At 35.9% G+C, this 18,110-nt stretch overlaps 4 protein-coding genes across 6 annotated transcripts; 2 read left to right on the top strand and 2 right to left on the bottom strand.

Annotated features, from left to right (window-relative positions):
- Nucleotides 1–3,591: 3,591 nt before the first annotated feature.
- On the top strand, nucleotides 3,592–6,500 carry LOC106087890 (zinc finger protein 774). 3 transcript variants are annotated; one of them, XM_059368020.1, is made up of 6 exons: nucleotides 3,592–4,011; nucleotides 4,873–5,111; nucleotides 5,177–5,294; nucleotides 5,352–5,587; nucleotides 5,645–5,978; nucleotides 6,037–6,500. In XM_059368020.1, the coding sequence occupies exons 1-6, from the start codon at nucleotides 3,677–3,679 to the stop codon at nucleotides 6,347–6,349; spliced, it is 1,575 nt and encodes a 524-aa protein (XP_059224003.1). In that variant the 5' UTR covers nucleotides 3,592–3,676; the 3' UTR covers nucleotides 6,350–6,500. The 3 variants fall into 3 exon arrangements, with proteins under 3 accessions (XP_059224003.1, XP_013108543.2, XP_059224004.1); XM_013253089.2 differs by having other exon boundaries at nucleotides 3,593–4,011; nucleotides 5,346–5,587; XM_059368021.1 differs by having other exon boundaries at nucleotides 3,593–4,011; nucleotides 4,885–5,111; nucleotides 5,346–5,587.
- Nucleotides 6,409–7,840, bottom strand: LOC106087915 (actin-related protein 10). Its single transcript, XM_013253130.2, has 3 exons — nucleotides 7,671–7,840; nucleotides 7,452–7,604; nucleotides 6,409–7,398 (listed from the first exon to the last, which is right to left on the bottom strand). The coding sequence occupies exons 1-3, from the start codon at nucleotides 7,739–7,741 to the stop codon at nucleotides 6,498–6,500; spliced, it is 1,125 nt and encodes a 374-aa protein (XP_013108584.1). The 5' UTR covers nucleotides 7,742–7,840; the 3' UTR covers nucleotides 6,409–6,497.
- Nucleotides 7,841–9,200: 1,360 nt separating this feature from the next.
- Nucleotides 9,201–10,871, bottom strand: LOC106087897 (GPN-loop GTPase 1). Its single transcript, XM_013253094.2, has 4 exons — nucleotides 10,236–10,871; nucleotides 9,941–10,170; nucleotides 9,741–9,879; nucleotides 9,201–9,427 (listed from the first exon to the last, which is right to left on the bottom strand). The coding sequence occupies exons 1-4, from the start codon at nucleotides 10,803–10,805 to the stop codon at nucleotides 9,236–9,238; spliced, it is 1,131 nt and encodes a 376-aa protein (XP_013108548.2). The 5' UTR covers nucleotides 10,806–10,871; the 3' UTR covers nucleotides 9,201–9,235.
- Nucleotides 10,872–11,154: 283 nt separating this feature from the next.
- Nucleotides 11,155–13,428, top strand: LOC106087893 (CWF19-like protein 2 homolog). Its single transcript, XM_013253092.2, has one exon. It carries the CDS (start codon nucleotides 11,224–11,226, stop codon nucleotides 13,381–13,383), a length of 2,160 nt encoding a protein of 719 aa, XP_013108546.2. The 5' UTR covers nucleotides 11,155–11,223; the 3' UTR covers nucleotides 13,384–13,428.
- Nucleotides 13,429–18,110: the final 4,682 nt, after the last annotated feature.

Raw genomic sequence — 18,110 nt, forward strand, 5'->3', positions numbered from 1 at the left:
GCGATAAAATTCGATTCGATTCGTACAATAAAAAAATAACGTAAAATTTCACATTTTACTTTTTTTGCATTTTTTTAGCAAAGGCTTAGAAAATTTTACATTTTTGATGCGAAATTTTTTTTTGAGTTGAGTATACAGTATTGAAGATTATGGCAAAAAAATCGGATTAGTGTAACTCCTATGTTTTTTCTTTAAAAAACAAGCTCAAAATCGCATAATTAATATTCGAAAAATAGTGAAAAAATTGAGGTAAGTTTGAAATTGCTGTAACATCTTTAGTCTTGCGAATTCCAAAATTCTGAGGACACCGTTGGATTCGTGAGGAAAATCTCTTTCCGTAGTGGTGCTAGATGAAGAAATAATGTAAAGTTTTCTATGAAAAACATTGAAAAAACCAAATCTTTTTTGGCGTAAAAATTCAAGGTCGTTTTTAAGGTCAAAAACGCTGTAACTCCTTCATTTATTCGAATTTCGTTCATTTTCCAGCACTCCGCAGTTCAAAATTCGAAAACAATTCGTACAATAAACAAAACAAGGTAAAATTTCACATTTTACTTTTTTTGCATTTTTTTAGCAAAGGCTAACCCCTTAGAAAATTTTCAATTTTTGATGCGAAAATTTTTTTCGAGTTGAGTATACAGTATTGAAGATTATGGCAAACAAATCGGATTAGTGCAACTCCTATGTTTTTTCTTCAAAAAACAAGCTCAAAATCGCATAATTAATATTCGAAAAATAGTGAAAAAATTGAGGTAAGTTTGAAATTGCTGTAACATCTTTAGTCTTGCGAATTCCAAAATTCTGAGGACACCGTTGGATTCGTGAGGAAAATCTCTTTCCGAAGTGGTGCTAGATGAAGCAATAATGTAAAGTTTTCTATGAAAAACATTGAAAAAACCAAATCTTTTTTGGCGTAAAAATTCAAGGTCGTTTTTAAGGTCAAAAACGCTGTAACTCCTTCATTTATTCGAATTTCGATCATTTTCCAGCACTCCGCAGTTCGAAATTCGAAAACAATTCGTACAATAAACAAAACAAGATAAAATTTCACATTTTACTTTTTTTTGCATTTTTTTAGCAAAGGCTACCCCCTTAGAAAATTTACAATTTTTGATGCGAAAATTTGTTTCGAGTTGAGTATACAGTATTGAAGATTATGGCAAACAAATCGGATTAGTGTAACTCCTATGTTTTTTCTTCAAAAAACAAGCTCAAAATCGCATAATTAATATTCGAAAAATAGTGAAAAAATTGAGGTAAGTTTGAAATTGCTGTAACATCTTTAGTCTTGCGAATTCCAAAATTCTGAGGACACCATTGGATTCGTGAGGAAAATCTCTTTCCGTAGTGGTGCTAGATGAAGCAATAATGTAAAGTTTTCTATGAAAAACATTGAAAAAACCAAATCTTTTTTGGCGTAAAAATTCAAGGTCATTTTTAAGGTCAAAAACGAGTTGAGTATAGTTGAGTATACAGTATTGAAGATTATGGCAAACAAATCGGATTAGTGCAACTCCTATGTTTTTTTCTTCAAAAAACAAGCTCAAAATCGCATAATTAATATTCGAAAAATAGTGAAAAAATTGAGGTAAGTTTGAAATTGCTGTAACATCTTTAGTCTTGCGAATTTCAAAATTCGGTGGATACCATTGGATTGAGGAAAATTGTAAATGTAATTGTTATTTATTTATTTTTACCCGCACAACAAGAATATAAAATTCTTTGAACGAAAGTAGGCGTTATTCCGCTAACAATTATACAAAGTAAAGACTTGAAGCTAATAATCTATAGCTATACAATACATCACAGATTTTGAATGAAAAATTTATTACTTTGATATATACATATATATATATATATATATATATATATATATATATAAATAAATAAATAATAAAATAAAAATAAATAAATAAATATATATATAAATGACCATTTTATTGCACTATTATTACATATCGGAAGAACTCATATATAAGAGCTATATCTAAATTTTACCGAAATTTGAACACGATCGGATGAAAAATGCGACCTGTAGTTTGTAAACAAATTAAAATGGGCAGACAGACGGACATAGCTAAATCGAAATCAGAAAGTGATTCTAAGTCGATCGGTATAGTAATCAATGGGTCTATAACTCTTTCTTCTAGGTGTCACAAACAAATGCACTGACTTATAATACCTTGTACCACAGTTGTGTTGTAGGGTATAAAAATAATTGCATATTGTTTAGAATGTGTTTTATTTATTTTTTTAGTAGTGAATTTTTTTTTTTAACTATCACCATATGCTTTGTATTCCTTTAAGATAGCAAAATATGCTCGGCGTATCGATTTTTTCTTCCCCGAAGTAGATAACATTTCGACAAATGACTTACGGAACGGAATTAATCTTCGAAAAAAAAACTCGCTAGATAGCGAATGCGATAATTAGGCCCCAGTTCTTAAGGCTCTATTACCCGGCATGTAGATGTCTTATGACATATCAAATTTAGCACATGTTGAGTTGTACATGTCGTGTTAAAGAATGAAACTAACATATGAAAATCAGTTTTCAAAATAGCACATGTAATTTTTTTTCGATTAGAGCGTGCTCTATTCCTTCTGACAAAAACATAATGAAATCAGCTGCTGCTGTCAGTCGAATGAAAGCAATCCCAAATTAAATTGTTTTTACAAATTTATGATTTACCCAGGTTTCTCACAACTTTAACAATTATTACGCAGCTTTTGTTTTGCTCAAATTTAAGGGTATGTCATACGAAAATAACATACAGGGTGATAGCAAAATTGATAAATCGTATATAAATTGACAATTTTGAAAAACATTTTCAATTACATGTGAATACAAAAAGTGTCATAAGACATCTACATGCCGTGTAATAGCGCAAAGCTCTCTCTCTGCAAATTTTAACTGGAAAAGTATCCGAACACACTTATTATCATAAAACGAAAAGCTATCAATTCACATTGGCTGTTAAATAAGAAATAATAAATAAAGGGTGATTTTTTTGAGGTTAGGATTTTCATGCATTAGTATTTGACAGATCACGTGGGATTTCAGACATGGTGTCAAAGAGAAAGATGCTCAGTATGCTTTGACATTTCATCATGAATAGACTTACTAACGAGCAACGCTTGCAAATCATTGAATTTTATTACCAAAATCAGTGTTCGGTTCGAAATGTGTTCAAATTTTGACAAATTTTGTTCAGCGATGAGGCTCATTTCTGGTTGAATGGCTACGTAAATAAGCAAAATTGCCGCATTTGGAGTGAAGAGCAACCAGAAGCCGTTCAAGAACTGCCCATGCATCCCGAAAAATGCACTGTTTGGTGTGGTTTGTACGCTGGTGGAATCATTGGACCGTATTTTTTCAAAGATGCTGTTGGACGCAACGTTACGGTGAATGAACACATTTCGAACCGAACACTGATTTTGGTAATAAAATTCAATGATTTGCAAGCGTTGCTCGTTAGTAAGTCTATTCATGATGAAATGTCAAAGCATACTGAGCATCTTTCTCTTTGACACCATGTCTGAAATCCCACGTGATCTGTCAAATACTAATGCATGAAAATCCTAACCTCAAAAAAATCACCCTTTATAAACATTATGCTTTAAAATCTTGTCGCAGGCAGAAAATCGAATTATTTTCAAGACCCAATAATGCAATAATGGACAAGTATACGGACTACATAAAATTCGGAGACATCCTAATATCACCATCACTACATTTTGAGGATGATTACATACTTCGGTGCTGTGAATGCAATGAATACTATTCTAATATCGAAGAACTTCTTATACACTGTACAGTACAGCATAGCGATGAACTGGTCCAAGAGGAGGACATGGATACGGACTTCAAGATTCATGGCTTGGAAGAAGGTGAAACGATTCTTAAAGTTGAAATAGAGGAGTATTTCCAAACAGGAGAAAGAGAGATGTTTTTTGAAACCCAAGATTATATAGGCACTGATAATGATGGATACGAGAGTAGTCGCAAAAGGTAATGTAAGAAAATTTAAATTATATATGTATAAGGGCCATCGTAGCACAGAGATAATCAGCCTGTGAGATATTTATCTTAGCTAATCAGCCGTATAAACTCTCTGTGGTGTAGCTCTGCCGTATAAACTCTCTGTGGTGTAGCTCTGCGGGATGCCGTTCGGATTCGCCAATAAAAAGGAGGTCCCTTATCATTGAGCTTAAATTTGTATCAGACAGCACTCTCCGATATAAGAATAAGTACCCCGCTGTCCCTTAATGCAGTGTTCATGGGTAAATTTGCATTTTTTACATATGCTGCTGTTCGCGAAAAGTTAGATTCTTTAATGTAAGAAAATTAGATTATTTAATGCAAGAAAATACGGTTCTTTTCTGTTTTCTAAATTTCATCTGCACAATGTTGGGAGGATGCAAACTGGTTTAAAATTGCAAATTTTGCCCAGGACCATTCCACAAGGAACATATCAATGAGTGCAGTCTGATTGCAGTTCAAGCGTCCTTTTTATAGCCAAATCCGAAATTCTCTTTGAAGAGAATTTTTTACATGGCATAGTACTTCATAAATGTTGCCAGCATTAGGGGGGGAAAAACAACCACTGAAAATTTTTTGTCTCGCCAGGGGTTTAGCATCATAGGCGGACATGCTAACCTCTGCACTACGGTGGCGCTACCCTGGCTGATAGAGCTATAAAGTATGTCATATTATTTATATTGCAAAAAAATTTACTCAGAGTTCTGTTTTGACTGCCGGTTGTAATACATTCGAATCAAAACGCGTTTGTCTCGTTCCAGTTTCCAAAATTAATAATTTTTTTTTATAATCTTCAATTAATTTATTAATAAATCAATCGAGCCCTACTAGTATTTGTTATAGTTCACTGAACAAAGAACATATTTCTGATTTGGAAGAAAACGATACAGAGAAATCATTAGAAGACGGTAACACAGTTGAAGAAAACAGCGGGCAGGAGGATTATAATGAAAAATTATTAGCCCGTAACGAATGGGATATGAGCTTGAAAAGCCTTACAGGACCTAAGAGACATACAAAAACTCCTGTGCGAAAAATTAATGAGCTAAAATGTCAATATTGCAGCAAAGGTATTGAACAACTATTATTATTTCAAAAGAAGAATGCTATTTACAGTATCAAAACGTCTTTGCAGCTTTTAAAACTGTCTGTACAATGAAGAAACACTTGAAAAAACATAGGGATGAAAATGGGACTGGTACAAGAGACTATGAAAATGAATCGGATCAATGGTCATCACTTTCCACATCAAGGTAAGAGGCATTTCTCAAAGTTTTCAGTTAATTTAAATGTAAACTTGATAGAGATAGAAAACCCCAAGGCAATGTGGTCAACTATAGCGAGAATAAATCCATTATTTCTCAAACAAAGGAATACAAAAACGGTGATCATAAAGAAAATTCACATTTATGCAACCAATGCAGCAGCCGTTTTAAAACCCCCAGAGGTCTAGAGCGTCATTTACGTAATCATTTAAGACAAAGCGGTGGAAATAACACGGAATCAAAAAGTACATCAAAACCTGTGTGCAAACTTTGCAATAAACGTATGTTTAATTTCATATATGTATATTTTATATGAATATAATAAGAACATTTTGTAGAATTTGCGCAAACCAGTTGTCTGAAAACCCATTTAAGAACACATACCGGAGAAAAACCATATCTTTGCCCTGAATGCGGGAAAACTTTTAGGAGTCTTAGTAATATGAAACAACATTTAAGAAGACACGGTACTGAACGTCCATACGAATGCCCTGATTGCCCTACAAAATTTCCGTGCATTACCGATTTAGTGTCGCATAGAGCAGTGCATACAAAAATTAGGCCACATGTATGCGATATCTGTGGAAGTGGCTTTGGAAAACCATATTTACTGAAAGTACATAAAATTTACCATGGAGAAAGGAAACATAAATGTGACTACTGTGATATGAGGTAAGTTAAAGCCAACAAAAAGCTAAAAATAACTTTACACATTTCATATTGCTTTCAGGTTTTTTGTTCCTGAGCAATACAAGAGACATATGCGAACGCACACAGGCGAAAAGCCTTTCCAATGTAAATTTTGCGACAAAGCGTTTGCACAGAGAAATGTTTTAATCACACATCTTAGGGTTCATTTAGGCGATAAAGTGTACAGATGTAATTTATGCCCTCAGGGATTCAGGCGGCAAGGCGATTTAAGAACCCACTTCAATACACATACAAATGATGACGAGGAGACTAAAGAAAGAAACTTAAAAGCTCTAAGGGAGGAAGATTTACGAATGCAAATGAAATTTGGTACCACAACTACAATAAGTTAAGTACTAGCTTTGGAAAAAGTGTAGTATGAGAATCCATGTTTTACAAAAAAATCACAGTATTTCTTAAAGGTTTAAAGTTTGCGTTTATATTACTTCGGTAATTATTATAATAAATACGAAATTAATTTTTTCGACAATTACAAGCACATTATCCAGCCACACGATTATCATCAAGGCAAACCCAATCGGGTACCCTTTCCAAGCGTATATAGGTTTCCTTTGTCAACGAACGAGTATTTACCAAGTCAGTTCCTCCGCAAAGTGATCCACCCAACCAACCGGTAATATTAGGCCGGCCTATGCTTTTGTGGAATTTAAATTTAACATCCCCATGTAGCTTTTCTTTGTATTCATTGTCCGTTGTAACCAAGTGTTGTAGCTCTTCTTTTAGTCGTGGCAACATACCCATTATAATAGAGCTACCACCAATTACGAAAATATTTTCGGTCAATGTGCGTCGTAGATCCAACGGACAGCTCAATATCGATTTCAATATTAAATGTGGCAAACTATCGCGATCATTGTTTTCTTCAAAGAAAATCTCAAATGCAGTTTCTCGCACGTTGCCCGGTATGTTGATGATCTCTTCATCTCCTATGGGATATTCAACGAATGGAGGTGCTTTGGGCGGTTGATTTTCCGAATAAGCTTGGGCTCGTTTTAGATTGGTTACAAAACAAGTGCGTACTTTAATATCCTCTAAAACAGTTTCGGACAGCAAGTCTTCCCTAACACCAGCAGCTACTAACATCTTCTTGAGTTCTTCGTGCAAAGCGCGCCCACCGAACTTTTGGTCTTGGAATGCTTGCATAATTTGAACGCCACTAAAGACAGGCATAACGGTAGTTTCATTATAACCCATATCTATTACAACGCCGTGAGGAACAGCTAATGTTGACAAGGCAATCATATGGGATGGTACATACAACACGGAAGAAACTTCAAAGTGGCGAAACAAAGCCTTGGCCAACGTTTCTCGTATAATGGTTTGTCCAAAAACGTTTTCGACCACAACAATTTTGCGTTCCTTTGGACTCACAAGTAAGTATCTAAAGCAACAAAAACTTGGTAGAAAATGAATGCCAAAAAAGATATAACATACTTAAAGAAAATTGTCTGCAAAAAGTCGACCATTTGATCATAGAATTCCAATTTGTCTTCATAATCGAAAAGATTTTTTGTTTTACCATTTGAGGACAATATAACCTCTGTGGGCAAAATTTTTCTTGGATATGCTTCAGCCGCAAAACCAAACCTAGATGAAGAAATATGCATCATTCAGGCATGACGTCATTTAGCAAAACTTTTCTTTTACACTTACTTAGTATAAGCCGTACCGATATCTAGAACCACTGGTGGTTTTTCTTGCATTGCGGTTTCATACAATGGCATATTGTTATGTTAGAAGCCTTTATTTAAAATCAGAAATTATTATCCTAAAAAAGTTATTTGTTGTGATAGCAAACTTGCAAAGAAAACAAACATTTTGTTTTCGAGACACAGGGCAATTCAAATGTTATGCAAGTGTAAAATAAACAGCTGATAAATTTTAGGACATCATTTCACATTGAGTGCTTACGAATTTACTTTATCCGGAGTTTAAGGGCCGGTACAACATTCGGTTTTAGCGTTGAAATTCCATATAAAAAAAAATAAACGGAAAAATATGTCAAAATGTGTTCGTTTCTTGGAAATTATTAGGCTTGTGAAAGAATGTTTTCCTTAAAATGTACCAATTAATTTTTTTGAGTGTTTGTTTCCTCAAAAAAAAGTATATATATATATATATATATATATATATATATATATATATATATATATATATATATATATATATATATACATACATTTTTTTGTATAAATTATGCGATTTTGAACTTGTTTTTTGAGGAAACAAACACTCAAAAAAATTAATTGGTAAATTTTAAGGAATTTTGTTAGTTTCACGAGTCGTGCTCGAATTTCAAACTGCGTAATGCTTTAAGATGTTCTAAATTAAAAAAAATGGAGGAGGTACAGCGTTTTCGAACTTAAAAATGATCTTGAAAGTTTAAGGCCCAAAATAAATCGGCTTTTACGATTTTTTTTCATAGAAAACGTAGAGATTTTTCTAATGTTACGACCATCAGTATTACAGAATAAGCTTTCACCCTGCCTTGTGTAAATCCCTATTTTACTCTACGGTGTTTTAACTTATTATCCCTAAATTCCACAAATGGCTGGCGACCACACAGATAATTCGCGACACAGCGTTTTGTGCCTGGCTAAAGGGACGTGTTGGCGATGTCCCCAAAAAGTTTGACATGACTGAAGGTGTCGAATGCTTTCGATAGGTCATGTGCTGTTTGAAGTCGCGGCAAATGTAGGCGGTGATGGCATGGAAAGCACTTTCATTCGACTTCGGTGAAATTTGATGAAATTTGAAACAGTGTTTTGATAGACCTCTACACTTTTTGTTGAATATGGTCCAGATTAGACAATATTTTGATATAGCTGCCATATTTACCGATTTTTCGATATAGAGTATTGGGCCTATAAAAGGACAATTTTTCTTCGGTTTTTGATGAAATTTGGAACAGTGAGCTTTGGAACCCTCTTCATCTTTTTGTTTAATATCGTTCAGATTGGATCATATTTTGATATAGCTTCCATTTAGACCGATTTCCCGATATAGGGTATTGAGCCTATAAAAACAGCATTTTTGATAGATCTAAACACTTTTTTTTTTTTGATATCGTCTTTATCCAAATATTGTCCGATCTGGACGATATTCAACAAAATGAACATTGTGAACAATTTGATATTATTATCTACCTTTTGGGGGTTTTAACTCCTTCTTTAATTGTGGGGCAATGCAATAAGCAAACATATTTTATTTTAAAAATATCACATCATTTGCTTATTTTTCTCTTTTTGTGTATCAATACGATTTTGAACAAATTGTTGGAAATTCTGTTCCTCCACCTGCTCTATTTGAAACGTGGAAGGCGCTTCTTCTTCATTTCCCTCTTCATCTTCAGAACTTTCGTTACCGGGATGTTTCAAATAGACATCAGAAAGTTCACGACCACTCGACACCTGAAAAGAATGGGAAACATTCTTAACACTTAACTTAACATCAAAAATTGTTAAAATTGTTTTCAGTTGAGATTATTTTCAGTTTTTATAGCAGTTATGCGTATTACTGTAGGAACTATAATACGGAGGAAGCTTATCATTGATCCAAATATTGCATTCGGTTGCCCTCTTATATAAATATGATTTTGGCTTGGTCCGCACAGACAAGTTTACAAAAATTTTACATATATGTATTACCGTTTAAGGTTATATTGCTTTGCTCAATTGGGGATATAAACGTAAATATAAACTTGATATATAAACATAAATATACCTCTTCAACAAATCCTGTTAGCAATATTTCACTTCCTGCCCCTTTGCTCTTTGCTATATCCATTAACTTTTCTTCCTGTTTCTTATTTTGTTCTCTTAGTTTTTCTTCTCGTAGTTTGTTGTACTCTGCCTTGTAATCACTGCATATAAAAGCAAAAACAATTTAATACATATAAATATATTAAGAGCTTTATATAATACTTTTCATATTCCAGTGCTCCTTCTGCAACCAAGTTGAAGAACACGTCAAAGCCAATTCCAGTTTTGGATGATATTCCACATGTTTTCAGACCACAATAGAATTCATCTAATGTTAAAGACATTGTGCGGGTTAAATTACTTATATAGTTCTGTTCCTTCTCCAATGCTTCCTGGAAAGCTTCAAAATCCGTCATCCACTCAACAGCGAAATCGTGATCTTGCATATCAATCTTGGAGTAAACACCCACATTAGGACAAATATTGGAATAAACAAATTAAAATATTCTGAACTTACCTTATTCATTACCACCACAAACGGCAATCTAGCTTTATACAATATTGAGCAGGCATATAACATATTAGACATAAACGTTGTGGGACTTACTGATCGAACCACGTCCATAACATAAACAACTATGGTGGGAAACATGGTGGCTAATGCTTCTGTTATAATAGTTCCAGATGCAGACCAGGTAAACACTTCAATTTGTCCCGGGGTATCTATGATGCACCATTTATGACCCTGAGTTCCCGCTCTACGTACTAACTCAACAACTTTTTCAAATTTGGTGGCAAACAAATTTAAAGATGTCACAATGCCTCCATTAGGACCAAGTTTATATTGTTTCATAACTTCTTTGTAGTTGACCGTGTCTCGTATATCTATGTTAGCATGGTAAGGAGTTTCCCTGCATGCCGGATCCAGATTTATAACATAGGGCTTGAATTGCTCAAACGATGTCTGTGTTAGCTTTTGTACAAAAGTGGTTTTACCGGAACCAGCCATACCCAGAACAATAAGACATATGGGAGATGATTGAGGTCCATTTTCCACAGATAGAGGTGTTTTATCACTGTCAGCCATTGGGTGAGATGTAGAATTCTTTATTCAAAACAAATTAATGAGCGAGAATTTAGCGACGTCGCTAACTTTCCATATCACAAAAATTTCTAAAATACAGGGTGACACAAAGTAAAATACATGGAAGCCAAAGTCGGGCTTCGTTCAAATTCCATTATCTAAAGTCAAACTTCTCTGCATTTTTTTATAGTTTTAGACTTTTTTAATGAATTATAGTTAAAACTCTGTAGTAAATATGATACATATTAATAATTTTTATCATTTTGCTAAGTGATTTCATTTTAAAAATAATTAGTTTTACTGTTTCATGTCACCCTGTATGTTCAGCTATCGAAAATTATTAAATGTTACCGATGTCGGTAACTTCACGCAGGAATTTGGATTCATTTATTTATTTAATATAATTTAATATATTATAAGAATGAGTTACATACAATTTGAAAGTGCACGAGAAAAAGAGAAAGCTCGAGTAGAGCTGCGAGAGGCTCGGGAACAAATGCTGGAACAAGCCAAAAAACGTGCAGAGCAAAGAGCAGATCGGGATGCAAGTAGGCAATTGAAAGGGGAAACCAATTGGATGCTTCCATCCTTGGAAGAAAAACTGACCCACAGGGATAAGAAAAAAAAGAAGCATACAAAAAAGAAAAAGAGCCAGAAAAAGTCGAGCAAGAAAAAGAAAACTAAAAAGAAACATAAGCATCAATCGTCTTCGGAAGATGATTCCAGTGATAGCGAGGAATCATCGTCAAGTGGCAGTAGCAGCACTACATCACAGTCGTCATCACCGGGTGAAGAACGTAAGCCACATAAGAAATCCAAAGACAAAAAGAGGAAAAACAAACATAAAGCTAAACATAAAAAGGCCAGTGATAGTGAAAGCGATGGAGAAGATGAGGAGAAGTGGGTTGAAGCAGCAAAGCCTCATGTAGCTTTGCAACGGGATAGCTGGATGACGGAGACTTTGCAGCTGAAAACATTTTCACGAGAAAAGACAAATAGCCAACCTAAAGAAAAACAACAGATTGATACATATGATCCGGCAAAGAGTAGTAGAGAATTGAACCCTTATTGGAAAAGCACCGGCACCGGTTTACCTGCTTTTAAGAAACCAGTAGAGGATGACGATGATGATGATCAAAGATCATCGTACAAATACAAATCTGTACCAACTCAAAGCACAACATCGAAAGGATGGCAAAAACAAAGTTCTAGTAGTCAAAAGCCTACTAAAGAAGAAAACCCCTCATCTAGGAAAAGATCTATTTCAAGAAGTTCAAGTTCATCAGAACAAGATGAAAGCCAGGACAATATTATTGAAAAAGCGACGGTATCTACTTCAGATTATCTGACAGACCAGCAAATGAATGAGTTGGGGGCAAAAATTTTAAAAGCCGAAATCATGGGTAATATGTCTGCTGCAGAAGAACTTAAAACGAAGCTCGAAAACGCTCGAATACAAAGAACTGCATTCAAAGAGCGCAAAAAGTTGGAAATAACAAAAGACAAAAAAGAAAGGCAAGAAACACAAAAACACAAAACAAGAGAGGAACATGTTATCCTCACGCGTACTGATAAAACTGGTCATAGTCGTCCATTGCCATCCTCAAATACAGTTGATCCCAGAGATCTGTATGGCAGTAGTAAGAAAAAGGTAAAACGTGTTAAAACCCACGACAACGATGGACAACGGGTGCGTTACTTTGCTGATGATGATCGTTATGACATCAAACAAATGTTTGAACGCGAGAAATACACCACGGCCTCAGAAGCAAACTTACAGTTCGCCGATCTCGCTGCCAAGAATAAAAACCCCAATGACGACCTAGAGGATATTTTTGCGGATAAAATATGTAAAGATGATTCTTCCCGTGAGGCACGCAAGGAGCGTGATCGCGCTATTAGGGAACATCAAAGAATGGAAGCAGTTTTAGATAATTGCGAAAAATGTTTTGATTCGAGTAAAATGCAAAAGGAACTACTTGTGTCTGTGGGACAAAAAGTATATCTCGCATTACCTTGGTACCAGGGGCTTCAATCTGGTCATTGTATAATTACTCCTACACAACACTCTTCGTGTTGTACACAACTGGATGAAGATACTTGGACAGAAATAAGCGATTTTCGCAAAGCTCTTACCAGAATGTTCGCCGCCCAGAAAAAGGATGTTATATTTTTTGAAATAGCAAACAAGCTACACAGACGCCCACATTTGGAAATTCACTGCATACCAATAAAGGAAGCCGAAGGGGAAATGGCTCCGTTTTATTTTAAAAAAGCCATAGAAGAGTCCGAGCACGAATGGAGTGTAAACAAGCAATTAGTCTCGCTGCGCAACAAGTCATTGCGAAGTTGTATACCAAAGGGATTGCCTTACTTTTGGGTTCATTTTGGCATGGACACCGGTTTTGCCCATGTTATCGAAGATGAAGAAAGATTTCCACGAAATTTTGCACAAGAAATTATTGGGGGTATGCTGCATTTGGATCCCAATAAATGGCGTCGCTTGCAAAAGGAACAGAATATAATAACAAAAGTAAAAATGTTTGCCGATTGGTGGAAAAAATATGATTGTACAAACTAATTGTATTAAAGTATACAATAAATTTATCGCAAATGTATCATTTCATAGGTTTGCAATAATTTAGATAAGATATTATAAGGAAATTGTAGAATATTTTTATTGTAGGTACCCATTGTTTCTAGTAATTACAAATAAATGCATAGCCAATTAAGCAAATTTTGCGCATTCTCACTTATCAATGAGTGCAGTCCGATTCAAGTTTTGGCTCAATGGTAATTTTAAAGGCGAGTCCGAACGACGTGCTGCAGTGCGACAACTCTTTGGGGAGAAGTTTTTACATGGCAGAATAGTACCACACAAATGTTGCCAGCAATTAAGCTATAGTTTTAAAAAATGGATGTGTTTATTTTTGTAAACTACTCATAACTATCAACGTCAGCCCCAATATAAAACGTGGACTTATGATATAGGTTGTGTAGTGACTAAGAATCTGTGGGTGGGTACACGGAAGAGAGCGCTAATGATAGGTCATTGCAATATAGGGTATTTAACATCGCGCTGTACACAGCTGCTGCGGGGAGAAGGCACACAATAAACAAATTTTTATTTTGTGGTAGGATTCTATTCAGACACTCTTTCCATTTAGCTGGGTTGGACAGGAGAAATATGTCGTTGTTCTTGATTACAAGCCTAAAGCACATCCGGCAAATTGGTTTCAATTCAGATGCATCTGTAGATTTAGTTTACCCTAAACATTGGATGTGGCGTAATTTCTTAAAGGCATTCACTCGGTGACTGCATACCGCTATTGCTGCTGTATTCTTATGGCTTATATAGATCTAGACTACTAAAAATCTTACATGTAGTATCGGAGCTGCAGAAACAATATATGAAATACCTTCTCTATGTTATATCAAAAATAGGGTATATAGACGTCTCCGCACAACTTGAATGTGCAATAAATAATTATTGCTTTTCATTTGTTACTAAAACTTACCCAGGTTTACACAACTAATTATATTCAGTTCAAAGAGCTCATAAGTAAGATATGACACGATATTGGAAAAGACGGTTAGGGATAATTTTGTACGCATAGATGGCATTCTATTCACTAGGATGGAACCACTATCCATAACTACTAACCATATTCTACAAAAAAAAAAGTGTGTACATACTAGCCCAGTGTTTGTGCTAATTATTGGATTGCCCAAAAGTAATTGCGGATTTTTTAAAAGAAAGTAAATGCATTTTTAATAAAACTTAGAATGAACTTTATTCAAATACACTTTTTTTACACTTTTTTTCTAAAGCAAGCTAAAAGTAACAGCTGATAACTGACAGAAGAAAGAATGCAATTACAGAGTCACAAGCTTTGAAAAAATTTGTCAACGCCGACTATATGAAAAATCCGCCATTACTTTTTGGGCAACCCAATAATTTAATTGAAAAATATATTTATTTGGTGATGCTATTTATGCCACCGTAGCCCAGAGGTTAGCATGTTCGCCTATGACGCCGAACGCCTGGGTTCGAATCCTGGCGAGACCAACAGAAAAAAATTTCAGCGGTGGTTTTCCCCTCCTAATGCTGGCAACATTTGTGAGGTACTATGCCATGTAAAACTTCTCTCCAAAGAGGTGTCGCACTGTGGGACGCCGTTCGGACTCGGCTATAAAAGGGAGGCCCCTTATCATTGAGCTTAAACTTGAATCGGACTGCACTCATTGATATGTGAGAAGTTTGCCCCTGTTCCTTAGTGAAATGTTCATGGGCAAAATTTGCATTTGCATGTTAGGACCACATACATGCGCTAACTTGGGCCTTCCGGCAGCTCTTCGGCCTCAGGGAGATCCTCAACCCACCCAAAACTAGCCTATGGTCTAACATCATTTTTTTTTTAAGGAATTCACATAAAATTTAACAACACAAACACTTACAAAACACACGGGGATACTCTTTGGGATTTGAGTCCTTTGGTGTTCCAGACCCACACTCTGCCCACCCTTCCATGGTCCATATGCTCCTTGCCTCATTTGGTATGGACCCCACTACCTCCCTCTACCACTTACTTCTCTCTTTCAACCGTTTCCCCTCCCAAACGAAAAAAAACTTACTCCATTTCAAATCTGTTAATACAGTACATAATATATATCTCTTTATTTAACTATAAAAAAAAAGAATCTAATTGAATCAGATAAATAAAAATACAAACACTAAATTCCCGTCTTTGCATTATTTAATTATGTTCTTTCTTTAAAAAAAAATCACAACAAACGCAAAAAAAAACAGATTAATCTTGCGGGTTCTACACAAACCTTTGGATGGGGTTCTGTGTCCAATGTGGACCGGATTACTATATCAGGATCTTTCTTTCCCTACCTAAATGAGCTCAGTTAAGTAGACGTTTTCCTATTTGCCTCAGTATTCAGGCTGTTGCAATAATAAAACCCTCTCACTGTTTTGTACAGTCCCTCACAAGTCACAAACAAAAAAAATTAATCAATTATTAAATCCTTAAAGCGTCAAAATCAAATAAGAATAAATTTATAAATGGTCAATAAAATTGTACATAAAATTGAAGATCATAAAAAAAAATAGCAAGTAAATAAAATAAAAAAAAATAAATGAAACTAGGTTATCTACTACTATGACTACATTAATATCATAACCAAAATAAATAGGGGTTGGAAAATAAATTGAATCGAGGCGAATTGCCTCTTTTACGCTCGCGCCTAACAGCGGGCTTTATTTCTGACTGCATGCCAGTCTTGGATCCTCTCGCAGTGTGGACTTTATGGGCTGTAAATCTCGTGGAACGTATATCGTCTCCACCGGGACACCATCTGTTCCCGAACAAAACAATTAATATACCAGCACTCAATGCGTCCCACACGTATATCACCCAACTTAGGTTGAAGTCGATGCTGCAATTGTTCAGCAGCTATGTGTCCCAACTTGGACAGGGTGTTCCACAACATGTACTTTTCTTGGTACCAATTTGGTGGTTACCCAAAACGTAACCCGGCGGAACGCCGTATGGACGAACGGACAGAATAAATTATGCACACGCTTACCGATGTGAGCTAGTCGCTTTGGCTTTCCTCCTAGGGCTTGTTCAATTTCAAGCAGAAAAATTTCTTCCGCAATCACCACGGCACCTATTGAAATTTACACACATTAACTCCTTGTACATTCATCGTCCTCTTATATACATCATTGATCCATTTAAACTCACTTATAAATTTGCCGTTTGCTTATTTATTTCTGCCTCCAATTATATATTTCCCATAAACAATCATCTATAGGGCACCACTAGAGCGTTAAATAGCCGCGAAAATCTGCATAAATTCGTTACCGCCGGGACTTTTTTCTAAAACCAATATGGACGATTTTGGCTACTATTCTCCTTTTTATAATCTCGGTTCTCCCACATTTCACATCTACTTTCAATGTGTGGGTTAGTTTCCAAAACTACTTTCTCTTTTTCTCAACTGAAAGTTGTTATTTTATTTTTTTCAATTTCTCATTTTTTTAAATTTCTCATTTTTTTGCCATTCCTCTACGTCCACCAGCTTTCAGGGATGGCACACGTACCAACCCTGTACCAATTAGTTCATCGTAGTGTAACAACGCCGGAACCAACATGACATCTGGCACTTGTACATCTACATAGCAGCGCAGCACCATTCATTCTTCATTTCTGACAAAACCCAAACGCATTAGCACATCAAGCCGGCAAGAAGACAATAAAACAAACCCTTGCCACATAAAATAGGAGAGAATCGCTGTGTGCACTGTCCATTGCCGTCAGAGGACTATTTAACACGGTCCCTGGCCTTACAAATGTGTCCTCGCCGTAAATTCTGCTGGCCCCAAAAAAAAATTAGCTGCAAGAAAATTTGTAAACAATAGGTGGTGCATTTTGGCGTGATAACCAATTGATGGTTCACGATCCATGTGGTCAGCAGCCCTCACGCAACAAAACTCCGGCCGAGACGAATCCCGAGAGGACTGGACGGTGTGCGGGTGTGGTCCATCATAGGTCCGTCATCTCCCGTATGTGCTGAAGGTATCATTCATCCCTTAGTGCGATCTGCATCGTGCTGGATCTCCCTGTCGTCGCCAGAGACAAACGTGGGGAACTCCCACACCCTGGTGTCTCACAAGCCGGGCATAGTATCATCAGGGAAGTATCTCTCACAACGTTTCAGTGTACCTAGAGCATTGTTACTTTCTTTGAAATTTCAGGCTCTTAATCAGATGCAGTTGCCCATTCTGTTATCCGGTTAGCCAGTAGGGTTTTGACTGTGGTGATTCGTCTTCGAGTCGATTGAAGGTAAGTTCACCCCCAATAGGGTTTAACCTAGGAACACACATATAGATGACATTCACGAAAAATAAATATCTAACCTATATTGCACTTAGTCCCTAGTATCACCGTCGTATTCTGGCCACAGGCAACTTATCACAATTAATATATCACATTTTGAGGTCCTTTGCGTGAGCCACACCCACTGGGCGACCTTGGAGATCTTCCAGTTCATACATATTATTGCCTATCGGCTTGACCACTCGACATTTCGTGAACTTTCGCGCAAATTTCGCATTGAAATTCTTTTGGAAGTCGCTGAGCATATAATTTCGCCGGAAAACTTCCTGGCCTGGCACAAATCTCACGACTCTTGCCTTTCGGTTATATATCTTTGCGCTCGCCTCATAGGCCTGATGCATATTCTGTTTGATCTTCTGCCGAATGAGCTCCAGGCGATCTCTTTTGTCTAGGTTGG

The sequence above is a fragment of the Stomoxys calcitrans genome, chromosome 4 (assembly GCF_963082655.1).
Source record: "Stomoxys calcitrans chromosome 4, idStoCalc2.1, whole genome shotgun sequence".
NCBI lineage: Eukaryota > Metazoa > Arthropoda > Insecta > Diptera > Muscidae > Stomoxys > Stomoxys calcitrans.

What these genes read in the sequence shown, in the direction of transcription:
- LOC106087890 (XM_013253089.2), top strand. Translation starts at nt 3,677, where the DNA reads ATGGACAAGTATACGGACTACATAAAATTCGGAGACATCCTAATATCA. An exon ending in TCATCACTTTCCACATCAAG is followed by an intron (nt 5,295 to 5,345) that starts GTAAGAGGCATT and finishes TAAACTTGATAG; the next exon opens with AGATAGAAAACCCCAAGGCA. An exon ending in TGTGACTACTGTGATATGAG is followed by an intron (nt 5,979 to 6,036) that starts GTAAGTTAAAGC and finishes TATTGCTTTCAG; the next exon opens with GTTTTTTGTTCCTGAGCAAT.
- LOC106087915 (XM_013253130.2), bottom strand. Translation starts at nt 7,741, where the DNA reads ATGCCATTGTATGAAACCGCAATGCAAGAAAAACCACCAGTGGTTCTA. An exon ending in ATCGGTACGGCTTATACTAA is followed by an intron (nt 7,605 to 7,670) that starts GTAAGTGTAAAA and finishes TTCTTCATCTAG; the next exon opens with GTTTGGTTTTGCGGCTGAAG. An exon ending in TTGCAGACAATTTTCTTTAA is followed by an intron (nt 7,399 to 7,451) that starts GTATGTTATATC and finishes TTGTTGCTTTAG; the next exon opens with ATACTTACTTGTGAGTCCAA.
- LOC106087897 (XM_013253094.2), bottom strand. Translation starts at nt 10,805, where the DNA reads ATGGCTGACAGTGATAAAACACCTCTATCTGTGGAAAATGGACCTCAA. An exon ending in GGAGCACTGGAATATGAAAA is followed by an intron (nt 9,880 to 9,940) that starts GTATTATATAAA and finishes TTTTATATGCAG; the next exon opens with TGATTACAAGGCAGAGTACA. An exon ending in TAACAGGATTTGTTGAAGAG is followed by an intron (nt 9,428 to 9,740) that starts GTATATTTATGT and finishes CATTCTTTTCAG; the next exon opens with GTGTCGAGTGGTCGTGAACT.
- LOC106087893 (XM_013253092.2), top strand. Translation starts at nt 11,224, where the DNA reads ATGAGTTACATACAATTTGAAAGTGCACGAGAAAAAGAGAAAGCTCGA.